At 37.8% G+C, this 24,433-nt stretch overlaps 1 protein-coding gene across 2 annotated transcripts in view; it reads left to right on the top strand.

Annotated features, from left to right (window-relative positions):
- Positions 1–1,476: 1,476 nt before the first annotated feature.
- The window catches only part of POSTN (periostin), a 36,578-nt gene continuing 13,621 nt past the window's right edge, over positions 1,477–24,433 (top strand). For both annotated transcript variants that reach the window (XM_054381432.1, XM_054381422.1), the window contains exons 1-14: positions 1,477–1,598; positions 3,085–3,183; positions 10,434–10,498; positions 11,752–11,909; positions 12,830–12,994; positions 14,197–14,343; positions 15,557–15,698; positions 16,881–17,093; positions 17,253–17,387; positions 18,199–18,347; positions 20,192–20,328; positions 20,832–20,962; positions 23,994–24,124; positions 24,277–24,379. In XM_054381432.1, the coding sequence (XP_054237407.1) occupies positions 1,477–1,598; positions 3,085–3,183; positions 10,434–10,498; positions 11,752–11,909; positions 12,830–12,994; positions 14,197–14,343; positions 15,557–15,698; positions 16,881–17,093; positions 17,253–17,387; positions 18,199–18,347; positions 20,192–20,328; positions 20,832–20,962; positions 23,994–24,124; positions 24,277–24,379 (1,897 nt within the window). The remainder of the gene's footprint in view (positions 1,599–3,084; positions 3,184–10,433; positions 10,499–11,751; positions 11,910–12,829; positions 12,995–14,196; positions 14,344–15,556; positions 15,699–16,880; positions 17,094–17,252; positions 17,388–18,198; positions 18,348–20,191; positions 20,329–20,831; positions 20,963–23,993; positions 24,125–24,276; positions 24,380–24,433) is intronic.

Below are 24,433 nucleotides of genomic sequence, written 5' to 3'. Positions count from 1 at the left end.
TGTGCCAGGGGAGGTATAGGCTGGATATTACGAGGAAGTTCTTCACAGAGAGAGTGATTGCCCATTGGAATGGGCTGCCCAGGGAGGTGGTGGAGTTACTGTTTCTGGAGATGTTCAGGAGAGGACTGGATGAGGCATTTAGTGCCATGGTCTAGTTGGTTAGATATGGCTTGGTGATTGGTTAGACTGGATGATGTTGGAGGTCTCTTCCAACCTGGCTGGTTCTGTGATTCTACGATTATATAAATGTAACTTTCATCACGTTTTCCACCTCACTACTTGTTTTGGAGGAAGAAACTATGGCAAAGTACGGATTTAGAGCTCACCCTGCTTTCATAAAGAACTGGAATTGTCCATACAGTATACCATGACATTGTATTCGTATGCAAATACTTCTATATAAATGGCAGAAATTTTTCCTTGACATGACAATTGCAAACTCCTGGGTCACAGTCCTGTAGCCTTAAGGCTGTCACTCCATGGGGGTGATGAGCCTGTCACTTCACTTTTCTGCCTCAGTTCCCTCATCTACAGCTTGGAATTGCATTTTCCATTTACTTCATGGGCAGCTGAGTGGTGGAGTCCCCATCACTGGAGACATTCAAGAAGAGACTGGATGAGGCACTTAGTGCCATGGTCTAGTTGATTGCTTAGGGCTGGGTGATCGGTTGGACTGGATGATCTTGGAGGTCTCTTCCAACCTGGTTGATTCTATGATTCTATGATTCTATGAACTCCCAAGGCCTAATATATATGGAAAGGTATATATTCAAATTTTCAGATGCTCAGTAATTTTTTATATGATTACATCTAAATAAAAGCATTATGTAATTAGGAATTGCTATTGTTATAATTAAAATTAATATTTAAGTTAATACTGCATTTTATTGAGTAACTACTTCATAATCAGAATGTGTGTTAACACAGATTTTTTTTTTTTTTCCTCAAGCCAAAAATGCTATTCCAGCTTACTGACAACAGTGTTGTTTGGAACTTTCATCCACTGAAAGCTGATAACTGTGGGGACATGGAAAACAAAGGAAAGCAGCACAGTTCTTATGGGAACCGACAATATCCTCCTCTGGGTTTGAACAAAACCATACGCAGTGATCACGACCTCTGGATGCTTCAGTGCTATAAATACCAAATCATAAGTCAAAGTCTAAACTTCTCAAACTTGCTCTGCTGCTGTGTCAGCAGAATAAAATGCTAGGCTTTCTGTAATAAGGCAGAAATTAGTCAATTGGGGATTAAAAAAAATAAAAGAAGAAGGGTTTATATGGTTAATGTATGGTATTAATTTAGGTTACTGGAGCTGGCAGTGAAAGCTGCTGTTCTAAGGAGGGTGGTACAAAGTTTCAGGTTGATCCTGTGGTTCCCTCCCACCACTTTCCAGCATGTATATAAATTGTCATCTCTCCAGACCCTTTGCCAGTTCTCTCTTCTAGACTTGCCAGAAACAACAGAGGAGTAAAGATGAAGATCTTTTTCTTTTTCACCTTTTCCACTTTTTTATTGTCTGCTTTTGAACAAGCAGCTGCTTCTGCTCACTATGACAAGATTTTAACTCACAGTCGAATAAGGGCACGCGACCAGGGGTAAGTAACTGGATTTTATTTCTAATTTAAAAGGGAGTTTGTTAATCTCTGTTCTCATCTTTCTTCTCATATTGTATTAAACACGATTTTTCACTATGAATTCTTACTATCATTCAAGCAGGACTTTCTTTCTCAATTAATTTTACAACTGTTCCTAAATAAATCACTTTCTGGGGAGTTTCAAAAGGAGGCAAAATATTGATAACTTGATAAAAAGGGGAAAATCCTAAATCACCACTTCCTAATGAATAAAATGTGTCCCTTTTAGAATCACTGAAGTTAATTGTAGTCCACAATTAATGTAATATGATGTCAGATAAATATCCTACAGTATTTTCTCCCTTTATTCTGTCTGAATGAAAATCATGAACTCTATTTAAATGCTTTCTAACTTGGGGATGTATACTGGGAGCCCTTTGTAAAACTTTTGTTCCCCCTAGAGCAATGCAGCAAGCTGCTCTGCAGGATACCCAAAAAACAATGTTTACAAGCCAGCCTGCTCAGAGAGATGGAAATAACTTGAACAGCTACTGTAAGGGAGACACATGTGCCTAAATATATTTTCCTTCAGTCTTCTTAAGTAAGAAATGCTCTGTGAATAAGAATTACCATCCTGTCCTCCTTTGTTGAATCCTCTTTGCCTGCTACACACACACACACACACACACACACAGACACACTGAACTTTTCAAAGTCTGCTGGCTTCCCACTGATGTAGATTATATGATCTAATTTTTTAACTGATTTTTCTTTCTTTTTTTTTAATTGCAGAAGTATAAAAATTAGCAACAAAGTATATTTGCTTCATAGAATTTGCCCTTAAGAATTTGCTTTTCTCTACACTACAATGCTAATGGAAAAAGTATTCCTCGTTTGAAATCTGTGACTCTTTTTATTTACATGTGAAATTAGCCTTTGGTCCCCAGTAATTCCCAGAATGTTTACTTAGGTGCCTGTGGTACTCCAAATGGTTGGTAGTCAAAATAGTCAATTGATTTACAGAAGACAAGGTTTCGTTCTACATAAAGAACAGGGCACTTTTCTTCTCCATCTCCCCATGACCTTCAGCTGCACAGATGTGCACAAGACAAAAACTTTAATGAAAAGAGCCTGATGGTATTCACAGCAGGGTTCCTGGTGGCTTGTAATTAATTCACTTCACTGGGGGAAGGGAGAAACTTAAGGTATATTGAGACTTGTCTAGGCACCACTAGTGATCACTGTCCATCAGAGACAGAGGGTCAAATCAAAATGGAGGGGAACTTTCTGTCCCTACTGGGAGTGTGGGCTTGCCAAGGAACCCAGCTGGGCAGTTCCAGGAGGTTGCACTGTGGTTGCTTGCAAACACACCTGCCCTGGAAACTGAAGCCAGATGTTAACGTCTTACTCTTGCTCAACAGAAACAATATTTGCCACTGTTTTATATAAAACGTTTCCAAGTACATAGAGAGATATTTTTTCAAATGTTTTTTACTTCCACCCATAGACCAAATGTCTGTGCCCTTCAACAAGTTATGGGAACAAAAAAGAAATACTTCAGCACCTGCAGAAACTGGTACCAGGGAGCCATCTGTGGAAAAAAAGCGTAAGTATGCTCTGTTTCAAAATTATTCCACATTTATTGAGGTAATATAATGTATGATTAGAAAACTCTTCTTTTCCTAGAGACAAAATGTTTGTTTCAAATGCAGACATAGGAAGAATTCACTTCACAGTTTTGCAGGGTTACAACTTCTCTTTAGCTGCTTTTAAATCCACCTGGATAACATATCCAATGACTGTTGCCAAAAATAATCACAAAAGGCATGGCAAGTCTGAGTATGTAGTGTTTTTTAAGCTTCAGAGACTTTGCAATGTTGTTCTGAGTTAGGTATTCATAGCTCTATTTTAAACACAATGAGATATGAGGTCAAGTGATCTGCCCAAAACTACAGAAGGACTTAAGGGGCCACTTATGATCCAGCAAAGCTGTGTGCTCAGATCACACCTCTCCACAAAGAAAGAAAAATATGGATACAGATTATATCTGTGTAAGTTTGGCATTAATTTGGAATCTGTGTATATTTCAATTTTCACTTCCTCTCAGAATGCAAGTCATTGTCTTTTTTGTGACAAAATATTCAAGTTACTGCTGCTTTGTCAGTCACAGAACAGCTCTAGAGTGTGAATACATACAAAACCCCCAGTCCTTAATTTGGTCTGTCTAACTTGTCTTAGAATTAAATAATTTAACAGAGAATAACATTGTTTACCCAATATAATAAACTAACATTTTCTTGTATATCACATTTTCTCATGATATTATGTAATTACTTGGATAAATTTCTCAGCAGTTGCAACAGGAAATTACTATTTTTGTTTTCCTGTTTTTCTCTTAGATGGTCCAAAATAGTCTGGGGTGATATTTTCAGAGTGAGTAAGTGAATAGAAAGTCCAGGGTTCAATCACTACAACTCTGTTTTAGGGGATTAAGACTCTCTTAGTGAAAGCCTTAAAACTCTTCCAAACACCTAAGTGGTATTGTATCTCCTAAAACATAAAGATGTTGTGTTGATATGTGGCGCGAATTATACATGTGAACAATTTAACTCCATTTAAAGTAAGTTTTCTATTTAAAACTTTCCTAATGGACATCAACCACTGGTTTAGGTGTTAATGTAATGTGGAATAAAGATGTTTTGTTGCTGTGCCAAAGCTTTTCTTAACAGAGGTTAACATGGAAGAAAAATAACCACAGTGTTAGTGCCATAAGCCAGACAAAGATGACTACCTTTGTGAACAAGCTCTTAAATTCCCTTGAAAATGTTTTCCTGTTCAAAAAGAATTCACTAAAAGATCTAGACACTAGATTTCACTAAAAGATCTAGGAGTGCATGAACAAGAAGTGACTAATAATTTACGATTAGTTAAGTCATATTTTTATTCTCCTGATCATCAAAGTTATGAGTAAGTACGATCCACATTTTCCAGGCCATCCTTCAAGTTTAAAAAGAGTGTTTCTAAATATAGAAACAACGATAAGTTCTGGTGATATACAAAACAAACCCAACAAAGAGATATATTTGACTTTAAACGATTACACATAGCTCACATTGTATTCATCCGAGCGTTCACAAACAGAATGCTTTTCATTTAAGACTACAGCTGTAAGAGCTTATACGAAATTCATTGGTTCTTTACAGAAAACAAAAAAATTCTATGCTGACAAAGAATTAGAATCCAAGTTTGTGCTGGGGAATATAGAGTACACAAAAAATGATGCAAAGTGTGCTTATATAGCTAGCAGTGCTAATATGGCTTCAGTGGCTCAGGCTTTCTTTAATGCATCTACATTTATGACATGTTTGTAATTAAAAAGGTGTCCTTTTCTCCTCCTCTTTTGGTTTTTTTTACTTGTTTTGTGCTGTTTTGTTGCTGGGTTTGGTTAATTTTGTTTTTGTTTTTTTTTTTTTTTTTGTGGGGGGGGTTTTGGTTTTGGTTTTGTTGGGGGTTTTGTGGGGTTTTTTGTTTTTGTTTTTTTGGTCTTTTTATTAACTTTCTTCAAATCCAGCTTACGTTTTGTTACATTTTTGACTGGTTCAACCACCCTGGCTTACAAATATATCCACAGTTCTTCTTGAGCATGATCCCTATACTTAGTCATGTAAAACTGATTAAGATTAAGGCTCCCTAATGATTATTCTTGTCAGAAAAATGCCCCCAATTTTTCAGTGTTAAAAATGCGATCATATAGTAGTCAGGCAAGGACTTGAAATGGGCTTGGACTGTAGTTTCATAGAATCATAGAATCAGTCAGGGTTGGAAGGGACCACAAGGATCATCTAGTCCCAACCCCCCCTAGTCATTGGCAGGGACACATCACACTAGATCAGGCTGGCCAGAGCCTCATCTACTCTTTCTACTGCTCTTGTTGAATGTAAGAGGCTTTGCATCTCTTTGAGATTGTTCAAAGATGCTACATGTCATAATACAATGTTAGAAAGGATCCTTGGGAAAAAGACTAATGGAAGATATAGTTGGAGGAAGTTTTCTTCCGTTTTCTTTCTAAGAACATGTTTTCATCAGATATCTAAGAACATGTTTTCAGAGGTCAGACATCATGCCATAAATTAATGGAGTTGAGTTATACTTGTGATACCATGAGACGCTGATTCAAGCACAATCTTCTCTTTCAAGCACTGCCATGGCTTTGAAGTCTGGACTCCTAAATCAGTCTATACATGGACGGTGATACCATAACTCTTCTAGAGCCAAGGAAAAGACTTAATTTTCCTGGGAAAACCTGTCACCCTGATTTGTATTTTTCATGCGAATTGCAGATTTATGTGCATTTGGTGGTGGAAATAATGATTAATTTCCAGTGAGATTAGACTCTCTGTGGCTATTTGCCCCACCTCTACATTCAATTTTTTCAGGACCCATAGGTTTATAGTTTTTATCAGAATCTTTCCTTCTCCTCCAGGTGGCATCATAATACTGACTTCCTTTTTCCTTCAGTGGGCGGGCTGCAAGTCATCCAAAATACTTCACCTTTTGAATAAAGTTTGCCACACTACTGACTTCTTTGGCACTACATTTTATTCCAGTGCAGACACATTGGGAAGAAGGGTATTTCCTGAAAATGTCTTAGACTGAAACTTGGATATTCTCAGTCAATTTTGGAAGACAACCCATTCCTGTGGTTTTATTCCTAGATAGATGTCCTGTCTGCCCATAAGAGAAAGTCTGCTCTCAGCAGAAACCTGTCAGGGAATTCATTACTTTGATGAGCTCCAGAGGCAAAATGAGTTATGCAGTGGTAGATACCTTCACATGTCAGGAAAAATAGTTTGAATTAATAGGCAGTTTGGACTCATTGCACTAAATAGTCAAGTGATGACTTGTTCTCTTCACTGACCAGGATTTAGAGGAATGTAAGCTGCAAGACATTTCTGTACAAAACTGTCACCTACTCTCTCTCTCCTCTTTTAACGCTCCTTTCATCATCTAAGTACTCACAGAGCAAGACTAGAGGGGGAAATCAGTGTGTATGAGCCTAAGTAGAGTCATCCAACTTCTAAGTGTTTTGGAATTTTGTTGCTGTAATAGAGCCTCTCTTACGACTTACTCTGCTGTTAACAGTTTTACATTCTGCACACTCAAAACAGAAATGTAGACCTGTCTGAAAATGTTACTGTAATTAGAATACTTATCCAAAGGACAATGGCTCCTCTCATGTCAATATCTCCATGTTAACAAGTCCTCCCTCACTTGTATATATGATCTATAAAATTATAATTTAGGAATGCTTTTATTATTTACACTTCCTATCCATTGCTCTAAAATTCCAATTGGTGTGTAACTTAAAGATTTGCTAAAATCAAAGCCCATTGGATCAGAACTCTTTTCACTGTTTCTCTGCAGTATTTTATCTCCATGCCAGCAAAGAGTAGAAACAGATGAGTCACAGTGCTGACTTGAATAAACTGAAAACTGGCACTGTTAGCCAAGAATAACAAGGACACAAGGTAGTGTTGCTCTGCCCCTTTTTCCTTTGGAATATACTCCTTTGGGTGAGATCAGGCCAACTTTGCATAAAAAACCCCCACCAAAACCAACCAACTAACCAACCAAAAAATACACCAATAAACCCCACAACAACAACAAAAAAACAACAAAATCCCACCCCAAAATAAACAAACAAGCAAACAAACAAAACAACTCAACATTTCCAAAACTCAAGAACGCAGCATTGCTTGTTAATCTGAGTAACAGTGTTCTTCACTAAGACACCATCTTATATTGAACCAAAAGGGAGATATAGATGAGGATAACTCCCCCCCTGTACTGCATCTATACACAAATGGTGCTGAAGCACTAATCTTATTGCAGAATTCTCCTTGCAGACCCCTTTTCTCCTATTCCATCTTTCTCACTGCATTTTGAGCATAGCTGATACACAGACCTTCTAGTTGAAGTCAGCTGTACAGCTTGATGTAGCTCTGAACAACCTCATCTAGTTGGGGATATCTCTGCTTACTGCAGGAGGGTCCCTTCCAACCCAATACATTCTGTGTTTCTATGAATACTGTAAGTTCCTACTTACAGTAACCCCTGGTGACTGTAAAAAAAAAAAAAAAAAAAAGACTGGACTGTACAGAAGGAGCTGGGATTGTTTAGCCTGAAGAAGAGGAGGCTCAGGGGTGACCTCATTGCTGTCTACAACTACCTGAAGGGAGGTTGTAGCCAGGAGGGGGCTGGTCTCTTCTCCCAGGCAACCAGCACCAGAACAAGAGGACACAGTCTCAAGCTGCGCCAGGGGAGGTTTAGGCTGGAGGTGAGGAGAAAGTCCTTCGCTGAGAGAGTTGTTAGCCGTTGGAATGTGCTGCCCAGGGAGGTGGTGGAGTCACCATCCCTGGAGGTGTTCAAGAGGGGATTGGACGTGGCACTTGGTGCCATGGTTTAGAGGTCATGAGGTCTTGGGTGACAGGTTGGACTTTGATGATCCTTGAGGTCTTTTCCAACCTTGTTGAGTCTGTGATTCTGTGATTCTGTAAGTCACATGATAAAAAAAGACACTTGGCTGAAGAAACACTTCTTTACTATGTTCTTCAGACAATTTTCTGGTTTTCATTAATTGTGTCATTGTTGAATATGGTAAGACTAAACTTGTCATATCTTATTATTCTATCCTTATAACTCAGCTTCCTCTTTCCTTTTTCCAAGAGCTAATTTAGATTGCAATCTTTCATAGCTGTTCATGGGACAAGGGAGAGATATCTTCTATTTCACATAAGACAAAGATATTTTCTCAGGACAAAGCAGTTCACACAGCTGGGAGAATATTCTGACTGTTATTTTGCTGCACAGTTTTCTTTAATCAGACATTTATTTGTTGGGGTGGTTTGATTTTGTTTTTTGGGGGGATTGTTCATTTGGTTTTGGTTTTGTTGTTGGTTGCTCATCTGGTTTGGGTTTTAATTATTACAAGTTTCTGGCAGGGATGCAACATAGAGTTCATATTTACAAGGCAAATTTCCTTATTAATGAGAAAATCTGTAGCTTAACCTGTGTGTTATTCTTGCATTCCTAAGAAATAGACTTTTACTGAATTGCTTCAAAGAATTAGATGTATTAAAAAAGCTATATAAATATTTTCAATGTATGGCTACCCAGTTGAAAGGATGTAAACGGCAAAAGGGTGATCATGTTGTGTATATTGTCCTGGTTTTGCTGGGAGAGTCCCAGAAGAGCCATGGGCTGCATGCTATTAGCAGCTCTGAGTCAACCAGGACAGCTGACTTGAGTTGGCTACAGGTGTATCCGAGATCATGAGCATCACACTCAGTATGAAGCAGAAAGATTGCTGGGTGTGTGGTCTCTTGTGTGTGGTCTATTGTTAGAGCCTCTTGCTTTAAGTCCCTCCTCACCCTGCTTCTTTTTCCTCTTTCTGCTCTTGCAGACTACCTTCCTGTTTAGTATGAGTGCTGTGCTTCTGCTGGCCTAAGCATAACTTTATATTGACAGTGGTATCAGTTTGGTTATTTCATTAAATCAGATTTTCTTTCAACCTGCCAATCTTCTCTCCTTTTTTTCCTCTTCCCCTTCTTCAGTGTGGAGGAGTCATTGGGTGATAGAGCAACTGCAATAGTTTAGCCTCAGATATGGGCTAAACACAGACATGTGTGTATGAGGGAATAGAGAAGAATTATTTTCATAGCATGGAGAAATGGAAGACTATGCAGTTTAAAAAAAAAATCTTTAATCTCTGCCAACTCTATCAAATCGCTGTAAATTACAGGATTATAATCTTTACTTTTAAAATCATGCTTTGTAATGCTGTTTTTCTTAAGTCTGCTCCTAATCTCTTCAAGAAGTTTGGATGATAAAGGTTAAAGCTTGTTCACTTGAATAAATTTATTCATTTTAATTTGTCTGTTGTTAATGTTTTGTCAGCTTTAGTTTATGAAAAAATGAGAGAAGTGTAATCAGCTGCCAGCAAAGTCTACAAATGTGGCTTGTATCAACCATAACTATAAAAATAAATCTATTTTGCAAACTCACGATGGCAACAGTTTCTTGTCAGTCACATTGTGCCATAATTTGGGAAGTAATCTCTGAAGTCTTAGGTCTTAAAATTGGTGGCTTATATTTTGGTAAGATTGTGTAATTTGTTGACATTCCCTCTCAAGAGGAGCCACAATCAGCTCTCTGATAACTTCATTCAACAGAAGCAAATTTGTCTAGCACATCTGTGGTATAGTCTTATTTCTACCATTAAGAAGAGAGTATAAGACCATAAATACTAAATTGAGTGTTATAGTATAGAATTGTCAATTAACCCTGATTTGCTGCTAGGTAGAGCTTAAATGGATTCAAGAATATTTTATTGACATCAGTATGTACCCATTTCTGGTCCCTGATATTGCTAAATTTTGTGTATCCCTTTAACAGTGAACTTTCCCTTGTGTGCATTCATCCAGTTTTTAGTGACTTTCTTCTCTACCACCTGCTTTATGTTAGTTTTTAATTAGTTCTCTTGCTTCTTTTAAGTCTCCCATGGAAAACCTATGCTCTTTCTGAGGATGGTCTGAGTTGGAAGGGACCTTCAAAGGTCATCTAGTCCAACCCTCCCTGCGGTAAGCAGGGGCATCCTCAACTAGATCAGGTTGCCCAGAACCTTGTCAAGCCTCACCTTGAATATCTCTAAGGATGGGGTCTCAACCACCTCCCTGGGCAACCTGTTCCAGTGTTCCACCACCCTCATGGTAAAGAACTTGTTCCTAAATTTAGCTAAAATTAGTATACATTTTCCCTGTATATTATTTGAATTATGCTTTTGTCTGTGTCCCACAGAACCATCTTGTACGAGTGCTGTCCTGGTTATATGAAGATGGATGGTACAAGAGGGTGTCCTGCAGGTACAAGCTTATTTTCATATGGATGAATCAGTATATGAGAGGCATTACATCACACCTGGAGAAATGTCACCTGGAGAAATGATTGCCTCTTTTTGGGAATTACTTCCTGAAAATAAATAACTTCATTTGCATACCGCCAGCACAGTTAAAAATCATCCATCACTGAATTTGATCAGCTCCTTCCAGTTACTCGACTGGAGAGAAACAATAGAGGCTACACTTCCCAAAGATGCCAAAGAGGAACTTTTATTCCTCTTCCCATCACATCTCAGAATAACCTCACACATACCCAGGAGACCAGAAACCCAAGACATTAGATGTGGCATATCTAAGTTCTGCTTATTCCTTTTCCTGAAAATGGCTGAATCTTATTTACTGAAAGAATGGCTTTAAATAAACTAAGGAGTGAAAATGAAGATAGGAATACTTGATTTTTTTTTTCCTATTTGTGCTGTTCTATTTTTCATAAATAAGATAAATTTCAGCAGGGACGAGTAATTTGAAAAGGAATATGTTTCATAACTTCAGATGCTTTTATCTGAGCTAATCCTTTTACAGCTAGTAATAGGCATATATAAGGCAAAGTTCAGTTTGTCTATATGAATAAATCTTACTTTAGATGTTTACATTAGAATGAAGCCACTCACACTATAGAATTGCCCATTCTTCCCTGTGACAATAAAAAGTGACAAGAACAACTAGCTCACATGCAGGTGCCTCACAAGGGTGCCTAGAATTAGGAGACATTAATTCTGTTCTCATGCAATAGTGTTTTAACTGTTAGATGATGGATGTTCTTACTTTCTGGATGAATCAATACATGCACAAACCACAAACTGGAAGAAGAGCAAAGTTTCACAGGTATATTCCTGGTTCACTATGATCAAATGAGAGCCACTCCACTGAAAGTTTTGTAATTATGGAAGGAATTTACTCCTGTCCTCAATGGATAGCCTCCCATTTCAGGCTGAGTTGACAGAAATCGAGACAACTTTTCTAAAGAAAACACTGCAATATTGGGGTTTGTTTGATCTAATATTTCATTAAGCAAAATATAAATAAGGACATGTATTTGCATTTATTTTTTTGAGTATGCTGACAATGGAGTTTTAATCCAAGCAAATTGTTTCAATGTTGATTTTTAATTGTTTCAGAAGGCAAGGGTACTGTTCAAACCAAAGAAACAAAATAGATTTAACTGTAAGAAACTGGATGATGACAGAGTTTACAGGGTTATCTCATGTGTATTTTAGTTGCTCCTATTGATCATGTATATGGCACTCTTGGTATTGTGGGAGCTACGTCCACGCAGCAGTATTCTGACATATCAAAGCTGAGAGAAGAAATTGAGGGAAGAGGATCATTTACTTTCTTTGCACCAAGTAATGAAGCCTGGGATCAATTAAATTCAGTAAGTGTGTGTGTGTGTGTGTATGCACATGTGTTAGTCTGTTTCTCTTTCAGCTAATGCTGTTTTAGTGGCAATGGCTAGCCAATGATAAGATAGCTGAGAAAAAAAATATATTTTAGACATAAAAGAATATTACACAAGCAATAATAAAATAATTTGCATGTTTAACACAAATTGCTGAAGCTAGAGAGTCTGAAATACTTTCAGGAGTGTTAACCAGCTATAAGGGTTTCTCATTTAATTACTTGCATGGCATAGAATTATTAGCATAGTTTTGAGGAAACTGACAGGAATTTCAGCAATGATGTAATGTAGAGAATAATTGTGGAGTATTCAGGTGTCCTTTCTTTAATAATCTCCTTATTAAATCTTGAGTCAATGACCTGTCTGTGATGAGTCTTCTTGTCTTTCTTTTGTAAGCAAATCAGATAAGCATCATTTAAGTACAGTCAGATGGATTGATATCCAAGTTGTGGCTCTTAAGAAGAAATATCCATTGTGGATATACTGCCTTAAGGGAGACTGTAGCCACGTGGGGGTTGGTCTCTTCTCCCAGGCAACCAGTGACAGAAGGAGAGGACACAGTCTCAAGCTGCACCAGGGGAGGTTTAGGCTGGATGTCAGGAAGAAATTCTTCACAGAAAGAGTGATTGGCCATTGGAATGTGATGCCCAGGGAGGTGGTGGAGTCACCATCCCTGGAAGTGTTTAAAATAAGACTGGATGAGGCACTTAGTGCCATGGTCTAGTTGATTAGAAGGTGTTGGGTGATAGGTTGGACTAGATGATCTTGAAGGTCTTTTCCAACCTGGTTAATTCTGTGATACTGAAATCATACGTTAATGTAAAGCAATCTGTGCATCTTTCCAACTGGAAAAATGTTTTGAAGCTTTGAATTAATTAAACGCCTTTCTTCTTCAGGAAATTCACAGGAATTTGGTTGACAATGTAAATATTGAACTGTATAATGCTCTCCATCACCACATGGTAAACAAGCGTATGTTGACAAAAGACCTGAAGAATGGCATGACTTTGGTGTCTATGTACAATGGACAGAAATTGCTCATTAACCATTACCCTAATGGGGTAAGTCTATCCTCTTTCATGTTTCCTAATATAAGTATTCTGTTGTAGCTATTACTCTTCATTTCCTTCCATAACTAAGGAAACAGGCTATAGGAACTTTAAAATTTAGCGAGCCATTTGCCATTGACGGACACATTTTATCTTGAAGAAATTCTGCTTGTCTGAGGGAGAATCATTAAGAACGAACAGACACCTTCTGTTTGCTGTTTAGAAACCAAAGTTTGAATGAGAATTAATTTTCTTCCCAAAAGACAATTAACTTCCTTCCTTTTGTGGCCAAAATATAGGTTTATAATAAATCTGAGAGTAAAATCTACTATTAAACTTCATGTGTTTACAAAATAATAGTAAAACAAATCTTCTACCTTGTGCTCCAATACAAATAAAAGAATTTAAGATTGTACTGAACATGAATCAAGTATTTGACTGGAAAAAATTAATTTTTACAAATGCTTGAAAACTCCCAGTCAAGTCACTTTTCTGTGTTGCCTTAAAGCAAAAAATGTTTGTTAGACTTCAGTTTACATCATTAATAACCCAATACTATCACTGTATTCATTTGAAAACCAAATCTGAATAATTGCAAAAAAGGAAATAAAACAAGAATATGAAATCAATGTAATCTGAAGCTGGGGAGCTGGGGTTGTTTAGCCTGGAGAAGAGGAGGCTCAGGGGTGACCTTATTGCTGTCTACAACTACCTGAAGGGAGGTTGTAGCCCGGTGGGGGTCAGTCTCTTCTCCCAGGAAACCAGCAACAGAACGAGAGGACACAGTCTCAAGTTGTGCCAGGGGAGGTCTAGGCTGGATATTAGGAGGAAATTCTACACAGAGAGAGTGATTGCCCATTGGAATGGGCTGCCCAGGGAGGTGGTGAAGTCACCGTCCCTGGAGATGTTCAAGAGAGGACTGCATAAAGCACTTAGTGCCATGGTCTGGTTGATTGGATAGGGCTGGGTGATAGGTTGGACTGGATGATCTTGGAGGTCTCTTCCAACCTGGCTGATTCTATGAATAAATCTGCTGATAGCTTTCCAGAGGCCTAGACAGTCTTTCAGATATTACAACTTTTTACTGAAAAGTTAAAATCTGTAAGAACAGAAGTAAATGCACAATGTATACACCCCTGATCTGTGAGAATCAAATTCAAAGTAGATGACCAAATTAATATTCAATCTTTGACTGGTCAATTCTTCAAATATAGGTTGTTACTGTTAACTGTGCCAGAATCATCCATGGCAACCAGATTGCTACCAATGGTGTTGTTCATGTCATTGATCGTGTCCTGACCGCTGTTGGAAACACCATTCAAGATTTCATTGAAGTTGAGGATGATCTTTCATCTTTTAGAGTAAGTGAACAAAAAATAAAACGTTTCGCTGATATTTTTTAGTTTCCTTCTCCCCTTTTACTTTTCTTTTTCTATTTGGGCATGATACCTTGAAGGAAGAAGGATTAGCTTAGCAAGAGATAAATTAAATTAGCTCCTGCTAATACTATGAATCTAGTAATATAAAAAGGCATACTTAAGGAATCTGCTTCTGCTCTTTCGTGGATCAAATAAGACCACATTGATAGGACAGAATGTGTCCCTGTACATAAAGAGTTTCTTCTCTTCAAGCACTGATGTAATGAAACATATGAGCATAAAGTTAAATGGTAAAATAAATAATGGTAATATAAATAAATTCCAGAATCTGACTCACAACAAGTTTCAGAACACCAAGAGGTACATGTGGGAATGTTGTTTTCTTGCAGAGAGAAAACATGTTTGTTTCTAAGTTTCTAATTTCTCCTTCTAGAAGATGTCTGCATAGTGTAATGGGATTTCATGATGAATATGTTTTAAAAAATGCTATGATTTTGCAAATACCTGTTGGCCTTTCTCTCCCTCTCTCTCTCTATATGTATAGATGTATATATATATATATATATATATATATACATATATATAAAAAGGCTTACAGGTAGGGAAAAAAAACTCTGAATCCCTCAAGCTCAGTTCATTTCAGTTATAGGAAAAAAAAAACATTATTTAACCCCTTTTAAAAAACTGAGTATAAAAGCCAACCCTTTCTAGCCTCCAGTTGAAAAAGAAGTCATATTTAATTTTTATCCTGTGCATTTTTTCTTTTGTGCTGTCTATTTGGGTTCAGCTTTGTGAACTCTAAGCAGACATTTTCACCTAATTTTAGATAAGGTCTCATCTATTCCTTTTATATTGCATACCTCTCTAAATCTGCTTGTAAAATCCTTGCTGCTTTCCAGGATACATGCCAGCATCATTCCAGTTTTCCTTTCAGCTGTATTACATTGTACTCTACCCTTCCGATTTTTCAAAGGCTGAAGTCCCTGTTTATAGCACATACACCTGCTCATTCCTTTGTGTGGGCCTCTGCACTTCATACCACTTTAATAACTTACAGTCCTTTAATAACTTATAGTTCATTAGCAAATAATAAAACCATTAAACAAAACCAGCCCTGAGATTCTGACATGACCTTTCCTGTGAGCACTTGGTGATATTTTAAATATCTAGCATTAAACCCCAAATTTATGTTTAGGCTGCTGCCATTACATCAGATGTCTTGGATACTCTTGGAAGGCCTGGTCATTACACAGTCTTTGCTCCTACTAATGAAGCTTTTGAGAAACTTCCAAGGGGAATTTTAGAAAGGATCATGGGTGACAAGGTGGCTTCTGAAGGTATGTGACTTTTATTTTTTTTTTTAATTTAGAAATACAGATGAGTAGACAGGAGGTCAAAACTATATTACTCTAGTAGCTCTGAAATAAAGCACCTATACTTTCATTCATAAAAGAGGAGTTATTCAATCTGTCTCTGGATTTCCAGTTACCCAATGATTCAAATTCACTGAAAACTTAGTTTCCAAAACAGTTTAAAGGAAACAGTGGGACTATAGACACACTGATACTTCTAATGGCTCGACTACATAGTTCCAATACATATTCTGGCCTCTAGAAATTCAGGGGTATCTGAATTGGAAATTCTCTCATAGCTTTCTCACAAACAGCTTTCTCATACAAAAGAGCATGCTCTTGAAAAAGGCAAGTTCTGCTCTGCAAGGTGAACTGCATTTATAACATATATTTTCTCAAACTATAGCAGTCAGCACTGTTTCTCATCTTATACAATAAAACTAAATTACTGAATCAGTTCATGTAAACGTAACAGCAATGTAATGGACCAGTAAGAAATTAAAAGCTACATTTCTATTCCTGTTTATGAGCTCTACCGCACTAAACAAATTCTCTATTCTATCATTATAGCCTGATTAGGTCACTGCGTAGTATCTCAATGAGCTATGGTGAAAAGAAGGATCTAGGCTAAATCCAATGCAAGACAATGGCTAAAAATGTAATCCTGAAATAACACAGCATTTTTGTGGTGGCTTGTTTATTTTTTTTTTTTCAGTTTAATTTCAGGAATTATTGGCTGATCCTTTTGGTGCCCACAGAGGATAGTATATTGAATCTTGTAGAGTAAGACATAACAAAATATAAATCTGGGGATGACATTGCATAGCCTATAGGGTTTTTTTATTCTAAGGTCTATTTGAATCATGTCATCTGCAGTCACTAAGTTGTTTACTTGATTACATGCCAGCTGCAGAATAACCAGTATAGATTTAATTACATAAGAAAGGTCAAAAGTTTTTAACCTGAGATGTTGTTTAGAGGCCTATAGTATCAATTCTGACACAAATAATTTTCATTAAGGGTCTGTGACGTAAATAAATTGATATGATGGGCTAGTAAACTTTAGGATAGATGTAATGATTTATCCCATACCACTGTGAAAATTGTATGTATTACATATATCTTTCTAAACACCTGTGTATGAAATTTCTGCTTCTTTCGCTGCAGCTCTTGTGAAGTTCCATATTTTAAATACACTTCAGTGCTCTGAAGCCATCACAGGTGGAGCTGTATACGAAACCTTGGAAGGAAACACAGTTGAAATTGGTTGTGATGGTGAAAGTCTGACTGTGAATGGAGTGAAGATGGTGAAACGCAAAGATATTGTGACAAGCAATGGTGTCATCCATCTCATTGATGAAGTGCTAATTCCTGATTCTGGTCAGTGATGTGGATGAAAAAAATCTTATACTGAAGATGTTTTCTGCAGTCTTACCTAGAATCCATCAAATGTTTTGTTGTGAATAAGCACAAAGAATCTAAATCAGGAAAAGGAATAGCTGTGTCTTAAAATACCTTATCTTATCCCTTTATATGCAGCCAAGCAAGTCTTTGAACTTGGGGGTGCCCAGCAGACTACTTTTACAGACCTGGTGGCACAGCTAGGACTGAGATCTTCTTTAAGACCAGAAGGCCAATACACTCTCCTGGCACCTCTGAATGGTGCTTTCTCAGGTTAGTAGTCTTAAAAAATTATTCTCTGAATGTTGAAGTAAACAGGAGCATATGCTAAAGAGACAGTATTCAATTAAGCCTCAGTAGAGTGTTAAGAGAGCCATAGAATACATGTCATACAGAAAGACAAAACAATTCCAACCACCAAGTTGCACAGCTCTTTATTTTCTTTTTAATTTTTTTCCTGATAGAATTTGTTAACAGAGATAGTATCACTGTAATAAAGTAAAAAACGTGCAGAGACTGTGGAAAGGAAAGGTGTTAATGAACTGCCAGTTCTCTTAATTTTTGTATTACTTGCATTAGATTCATATCTTCTGCATTCTCAAAAGATTTATGCAAGAATGGTTGATATTTTCTAGTGCATTAAAGCAGAAATAAACTGACATAAATATATTAGCAGAAGTGACCACGTGGTCATTCTGCCTTTTCCATAAGAATCTGTGTTAACTGACCACCACAGAAACAAATTTTGAAAGGTTTTAAACTCCATGTCGAGAAAGCAAAAGTCTTAATCAGAACTTGATTAGTCATTCAGAAGATGGAACAGACCCATATATAAACCATGTCATAGTAATGAATCAGGTCTGTGTCAAAATTTCATGCCTGCATTTAAGGAATTGCAATTTTCAGAAAATCCTTCATTTTCTCTATACACAGATCTGTCCAAACTTTAACTCAAAGATTCCATATTTTCATGGAGTTTTTGGTTGTTTTTTTTTTTCAATATGCACTCAGTTAAATTTATTTGAATGTAAAATCATTATATATATATATATCACTATATAAAAATATCTAAATGGCTTTGTAGATGACACCTTAAGGATGGACCAACGTATTCTTAGAACAATCCTTCAGAATCATATTATAAAAGTGAAAGTTGGGCTCAATGAACTCTACAATGGACAAGAGCTGGAGACAATTGGAGGAAAAACGCTTAGAGTCTTTGTGTATCGCACAGTAAGTGAATAGATCTTTCCCACTCTGTGTATCCCAACTGTCTAAAGGAAGAGTCATGAAAGAATAAAAGCTGAATGAAACCTGAAACTTCTACCAGTATGAGTATCTAGAAAAATATCTTTAAGGTTTTAAGCTAGGAAAAAAAATGAAAATTTGATCATTATCAATTGGAATTTTGTTTGCATGGAAGGCATTTTGGAAAAATGAAACAGAATTCCAGATTTGGCACTCCATTAATTCCAAATTTTTACTGCAAACTTGTAGAACTAATTATGAATATTCTCAAGGGAAACAAAATAATCCAGTTTGGAAATATTTTCACCATATTGACTTACTCCAGACTTTGCAACTTTTACTTTACCAAGTAATACTAGATTTCCTGGCAAGAATTTACAATCTGACTTTAGGAAATATATATGAACATTATTTCTGAATTTAGGAGTCTGGAAATCACATAATTACAGAAATGTTTGGGTTGGAAAAGACGCTTGGGATCACCAAGTCCAACCAATAACCCTACTCTGCAAGGTTCACCCCTAAACCATATCGCCAAGCACCACATGCAAACAGCCTTTAAACACATCTTGAGTTGGTGACTCAACCACCTCTCTGGGCAGCACATTCCAATGCCTGACCACTCTTGCAGTGAAAAAAATTTTTCCTAATATCCAGTCTAAACCTACTCCTGCTGCAGCTTGAGGCTGTTCGCTCTTGTTCTATCACTAATTACTTGGGAGAAAAGACCAGCACCAGCCTCTCCACAACATCCTTTCAGGTAGTTGTAGAGAGCAATGAGGTCTCCCCTCAGCCTCTTCTTTTTCAAACTAAACAGCCCCAGCTCCCTCAGTCGCTCTTCATAAGATTTATTCTCCAGGCCATTTACCAGCTTCATTGCCCTGCTCTGAACTCACTCCAGCACCTCCATATCTCCCCTCTTTTGAGGTGCCCCAAACTGAACACAATACTTGAGGTGTGGCCTCACTAGAGCTGAGAACAAGGAGACAATCACCTCCCTGCTTCTGCTGGACATAGTGTTTCTAATACAAGCCAGGATGCCATTGGCTTTCTTGGCCACCTGGGCACACTGCTTGTTCATATGCAGTTGCTTGTCAGTTAAAACCCCCAGGTCCCTTTCTGCTGGACAGCTTTCCAGCCACACTTCCCTAGGCCTGTAGTGTTGCTTGGGGTAGTTGTGACCCAAGTGCAGGACCTGGCATTTGGCCTTGCCGAAGCTCATCCTGTTAATGTTGACCCATTGATCCAATTTACCCAAGTCCCTCTTTACAGCCTCCCTACCCTCATGAAGATCAACACTCCCACCTAAGTGTGTGTCATCTGCAATGTTACTGATGACAGACTCTCTTCATGAAGATCATCAATGAAGATGGTAAATAGAAGTGGTCCCAACACTGAGCTCTGAGGAACATCACTTGTGATTGGCTGCTAGCTGGATTTAACTTCACTGACCACCAGTCTTTGGGACTGTTCATCCAGCCAGTGCTTTATCCAGCAGAGCATGTGCTCATCCAAGACACAAGCAGCCAGTTTGTCCATGAGAATTCTGTGGGGAATAGTGTCAAGTGCTTTTCAAAAGTCTAGGTAGACAATAGCCACAGCCTTTCCCTCATCCAATAGTCAGGTCATCTGTCACAGAAAGAGATCAGGTTCATCAGACAGGACCTGCCCTTCATAAATCCATGCTGACTGGGCCTGGTCCCCTGGTTGTTCTCTGCATGGTGCTTGAGATGACCTGCTCCATGACCTTCCCTGGTACTGAAGTCAGGCTGACATTTTATCAAACGTGTTTAAGTGTGTAAATAGCTACACTTGTTTCTCTTATTCAGGCTGTGTGTATTGAAAATTCATGCATGGTCAGAGGAAGCAAAGAAGGAAGGAATGGTTTTATTCATGTCTTTAGACAGATCATCAATCCAGCCGAGAAGACTTTGCATGAAATGCTGAGAAATGATAAGCGTTTCAGGTGAGGAGTAAGTAAGACCTCAGAATGAGAGGAGTAAAAGGATAAAAAGGATTGGATGATACATTCAGAGCTATGAATGCAGCAAAGTCTGCAGTTTTAATAATGAGTAGCACGATTCTATATGTGTGCAGCATGATTGCATAAGCTTCCAGCACATATTTCTGTCCTCTTTCTGCAAGCATTTTAATGCTCCTAGAGAGAGCAACAATTCTTGGCATCCTTCATTTATTTGATCTGTGCAGGTTTTATCTGATATGTTCTGCTCTAAACCAGTCTTTCATTTTTATTTTCTTCAGTCTGTTACTCTTAAGACTGTCTTTTTTTTTTTTTTTCCTCTCCCCCTCACTCTTTTTCCTTTTCCACTGTGTTTATTTGTAGGAATTAGTGAGAGTGTTTAAAGATTGATGCATTATCAGAAATGAGGGGTATAAGTACCTAGACCCCAATATAGCTGCTGAACTTCAACAGAGTGTATCAATGCTTTGTCTGTTTGTTGTCAACAGCATTTTCCTCAGTTTGGTGAAAGCTGCAGATTTAGATGATGTTCTGTCCCGGCCTGGAGAGTGGACTTTGTTTGTTCCAACTAATGACGCCTTTAAAGGTCTGACTGATGACGATAAGGATGTATTAATAAGTAAGTAACATAAGAAAACTAGACATACAAGAAAATGTAAAATCAATGGGAAAGATGATTACTGTGTTTCTTATGCAAAACACTGATAAAAGAGTTTAACTTTTGCATGTAGCAGGTCACAGAACTAGCCGAAGTTAACTCCTTCTGGGAGACAGAGAAAATAAGTTTTTGGCAAAAAGCATCCAGTGTAATTTTAAATTTAAATTCTCTGCATATTGTTCCAAAATTCTGGAAGTTTAAGTAGGTTTTTACCAAGAATTAAAAATACTTTCTTTAATGCCACGCTTTATTTCCAAAAGAAAATAAATGCACAGTAAATACTTCAAATTTCCCACTCAGGCAGGAGGCTGTGGCCACAGCACTATGAATATTTCTAGTTTCAGAGTAATGTGAATCTGGCCTGCACACAAGTGCAGGAGGAGTAGTTGCCTTGAGTCCCACATCCAAAAGGTCAGCCATAGTTTCCATTCTTGCACTTTTAGGATCAAAGTCTGAAGACATGAAGCCAAATCCCATGAATTCTTAATGACTTCAAAGAGTCCAGCTCAGAGCATTGATAAGAAGCAACCCCAGCTCTATACAGCCTTTAGTTCATTCAGACACAATGAATTTTAATTATCTCTTCAGTCATTTAAAGTTATGATTGTGGTCTAAATTACCTTCTAGTGTGGCTTGTCTCTGAGGACTAACAGTAAATTAACCAATAGCCTAAATGACTAACATTAGATGGCTATAAAATCAAATGAAGCTTGCCTTAAGGCTATGAGCTGATATAACTGGATAAGTGCCATTGTTCTGTTTTTACTGGACTGCATAATTATTTCATCAGTTCCATTTTTGTCTTCAATTTACAACGTGACATTGTACCCAAGGCCACGTAATTTTGGATTATTTCTGCTTTTAAGAATACATTTGTATTTTCCATTCTGCTTTTCGAGGCCCTTTATGTACTGCATTTCCTATCATTGTGAGTCAGTTTTCACTTGCTTTCCTTGGCAGATGAGATTTAAAACCACATGCTTATTTATTGATTTTCAGCAGATTGTGTGTCAGATTACTTTCTGAAATTCCATCAAGGCTTTCTTTAAAGTCTCCTCCTATTGCTTTCCCTATAAAAATTAAGCCTTAAAATATCTAGGTTTTTTTTAAGGTATATGAAGAAATTTTTCCTCTGAGAAAAACACAAACCAACAGTTGTTTTAACCAGTGACTATTGTGACATAGAATAAAGCTAATCTAAATTTGAAAATAGCTTTTGACTAAAAATATTTAGGTTTTGTATGTAACATGACTGGACCATTCATAGATAACACCAAAAAATATCAGTGTTAGTTTTAGTAGGAAGTGAAAGAGTATTTAATACATTTCAGTAGTAAAGTGAGTTGCAGTAGTATCAAAGCATAAAATGGAAAAAGGAGAATGTTCACTGAAAGAGGCATCAGGAAAATTAGAACCAGACAGTATTTCCATTGCAGTTTCATCAAGACGGAAACTCTTAATAAGAAGCAATATCAGTGTGTAATTGGAACTAGCAGTGTGTACAACTTGTAATAGAATGGCTGATATTCCATGTAATGGGATGTTAGGACATTAATTTGGGCTCCAGATTCATAGAATCAGTCAGGGTTGGAAGGGACCACAAGGATCAGCTAGTTCCAACCCCTCTGCCATAGGCAGGGACACCTCACACTACATCAGGCTGGCCAGAGCCTCATCCAGCTTGGCCTTAAACACCTCCAGGGATGGGGCCTCAACCACCTCCCTGGACAACCCATTCCAGGCTCTCCCCACTCTCATGGGGAAGAACTTCTTCCTCACTTCCAGTCTGAATCTCCCTACTTCCAGCTTTATTCCATTCCCCCTAGTCCTGTCACTCCCTGATATCCTAAAAAGTCCCTCCCCAGCTTTCTTGTAGGCCCCCTTCAGATACTGGAAGGTCACAAGAAGGTCACCTCAGAGCCTTCTCTTCTCCAGACTGAACAGCCCCAACTCTTTCAGTCTGTCCTCATAGGAGAGGTGCTCCAGCCCTCTGATCGTCCTGGTGGCCCTTCTCTGGATACATTCCAGCATGTCCATATCCCTCTTGTAATAGGGGCTCCAGAACTGGATGCAATACTCCAGGTGGGGTCTCACCAGAGTGGAGTAGAGTGGGAGAATCACCTCCCTTGACCTGCTGGCCACACTTCTCTTGATGAAGCCCAGGCTTTCTGGGCTGCAAGTGCACACTGACGGATCATATTGAGCTTCTCGTCCATCAGTACCCCCAAGTCCCTCTCCTCAGGGACTCATCTCCTCAGGGAATCCATTTAGTTTTTAAGACAATCTTGAAAATACTGCCTTTTTTCCTTGTCCTCCCAAATAGGAATGCCAAACTTTGAAATATGGAGGGGTTTACCTCTTTCCCAACTTTTCCAAGCTGCCTCTGTTTTCTGTAAGAAGTGGCAAAACCCACACTCAGTATAATTCCTTTTCTGCCTTAAGTAAATAGCAACTTTCTCCGGCCCCAGAGAGAGGATGTATATAGAGTTGTGACTTATTCTCAGTGATCTCAAGATGACTCACAAGAGAATAATTAATTGTACTAATTGTCAGCTATTGTTCCCTTTAATTCCAACAATGTTAAGGCTGAAGTTTATCTAGTAGTTTGACGAAATTTGATACTGCAGAATACTTAGTGATCATGCAATTGTTTGCAAATAATTTGTGGAACATTTTTAAGGAAAGGGGGGAAAATCATAGTAGAGGTACAAGCAAATAAGATACTATAGAAAAATAGAAAATGCAGCCTACTTTTCTATTCTTTTGTATAGGAGTTCTCATATAATCTCTGGGATTATGTTCTGAGTGCCTTTTGGTCAGGATTGTTTTTTTCATTTTAACATCATTTTAACAGATTCACATTATACGTGTTCATGGTAGTTTCACTTGTACTATGTTTAATTCTGCCTCAAGCTTGTGTCAATACTTAAAATTGCCAGAAAGAATTATCCATTACCATTTAATTTTTACTTCTATTTTTTTTTTTAAATAGGAGACAAAAATGCCCTCAGGAATATTCTTCTTTACCACCTGATACAAGGAGTTTTCATTGGAAGTGGTTTTGAGCCTGGTGTGACAAACATTCTTAAAACCATTCAAGGAGGGAAACTCTATTTGAAAACAGTTAAGTGTTTAAAAGAAGTTTCCCTAATGCAGCCTTCTAACAAGGATTTGACATTACAGTACGGAATGTATTTCTCTGAATGTTTTATTAGGGTTTATGGTTGCTTTTTAATGACCCTGAAAACTTGTGTTCTATTTTCATCTTTTACCAGGTGAATGATACTATTCTGGTTAATGAACTGAAGTCAAGAGAATCTGATCTCATGGCAACCAATGGTGTCATTCATGTTGTTGATAAACTCCTATACCCAGCAGGTGAGTTAGTTCATGGAATTTATACACACCATTCTGAATCGATTATATGGGTCC

The sequence above is a fragment of the Indicator indicator genome, chromosome 1 (assembly GCF_027791375.1).
Source record: "Indicator indicator isolate 239-I01 chromosome 1, UM_Iind_1.1, whole genome shotgun sequence".
NCBI lineage: Eukaryota > Metazoa > Chordata > Aves > Piciformes > Indicatoridae > Indicator > Indicator indicator.
The sequence above is the reverse complement of the archived record's forward strand: the minus strand, read 5'-3'. Positions and strand labels throughout refer to the sequence as shown.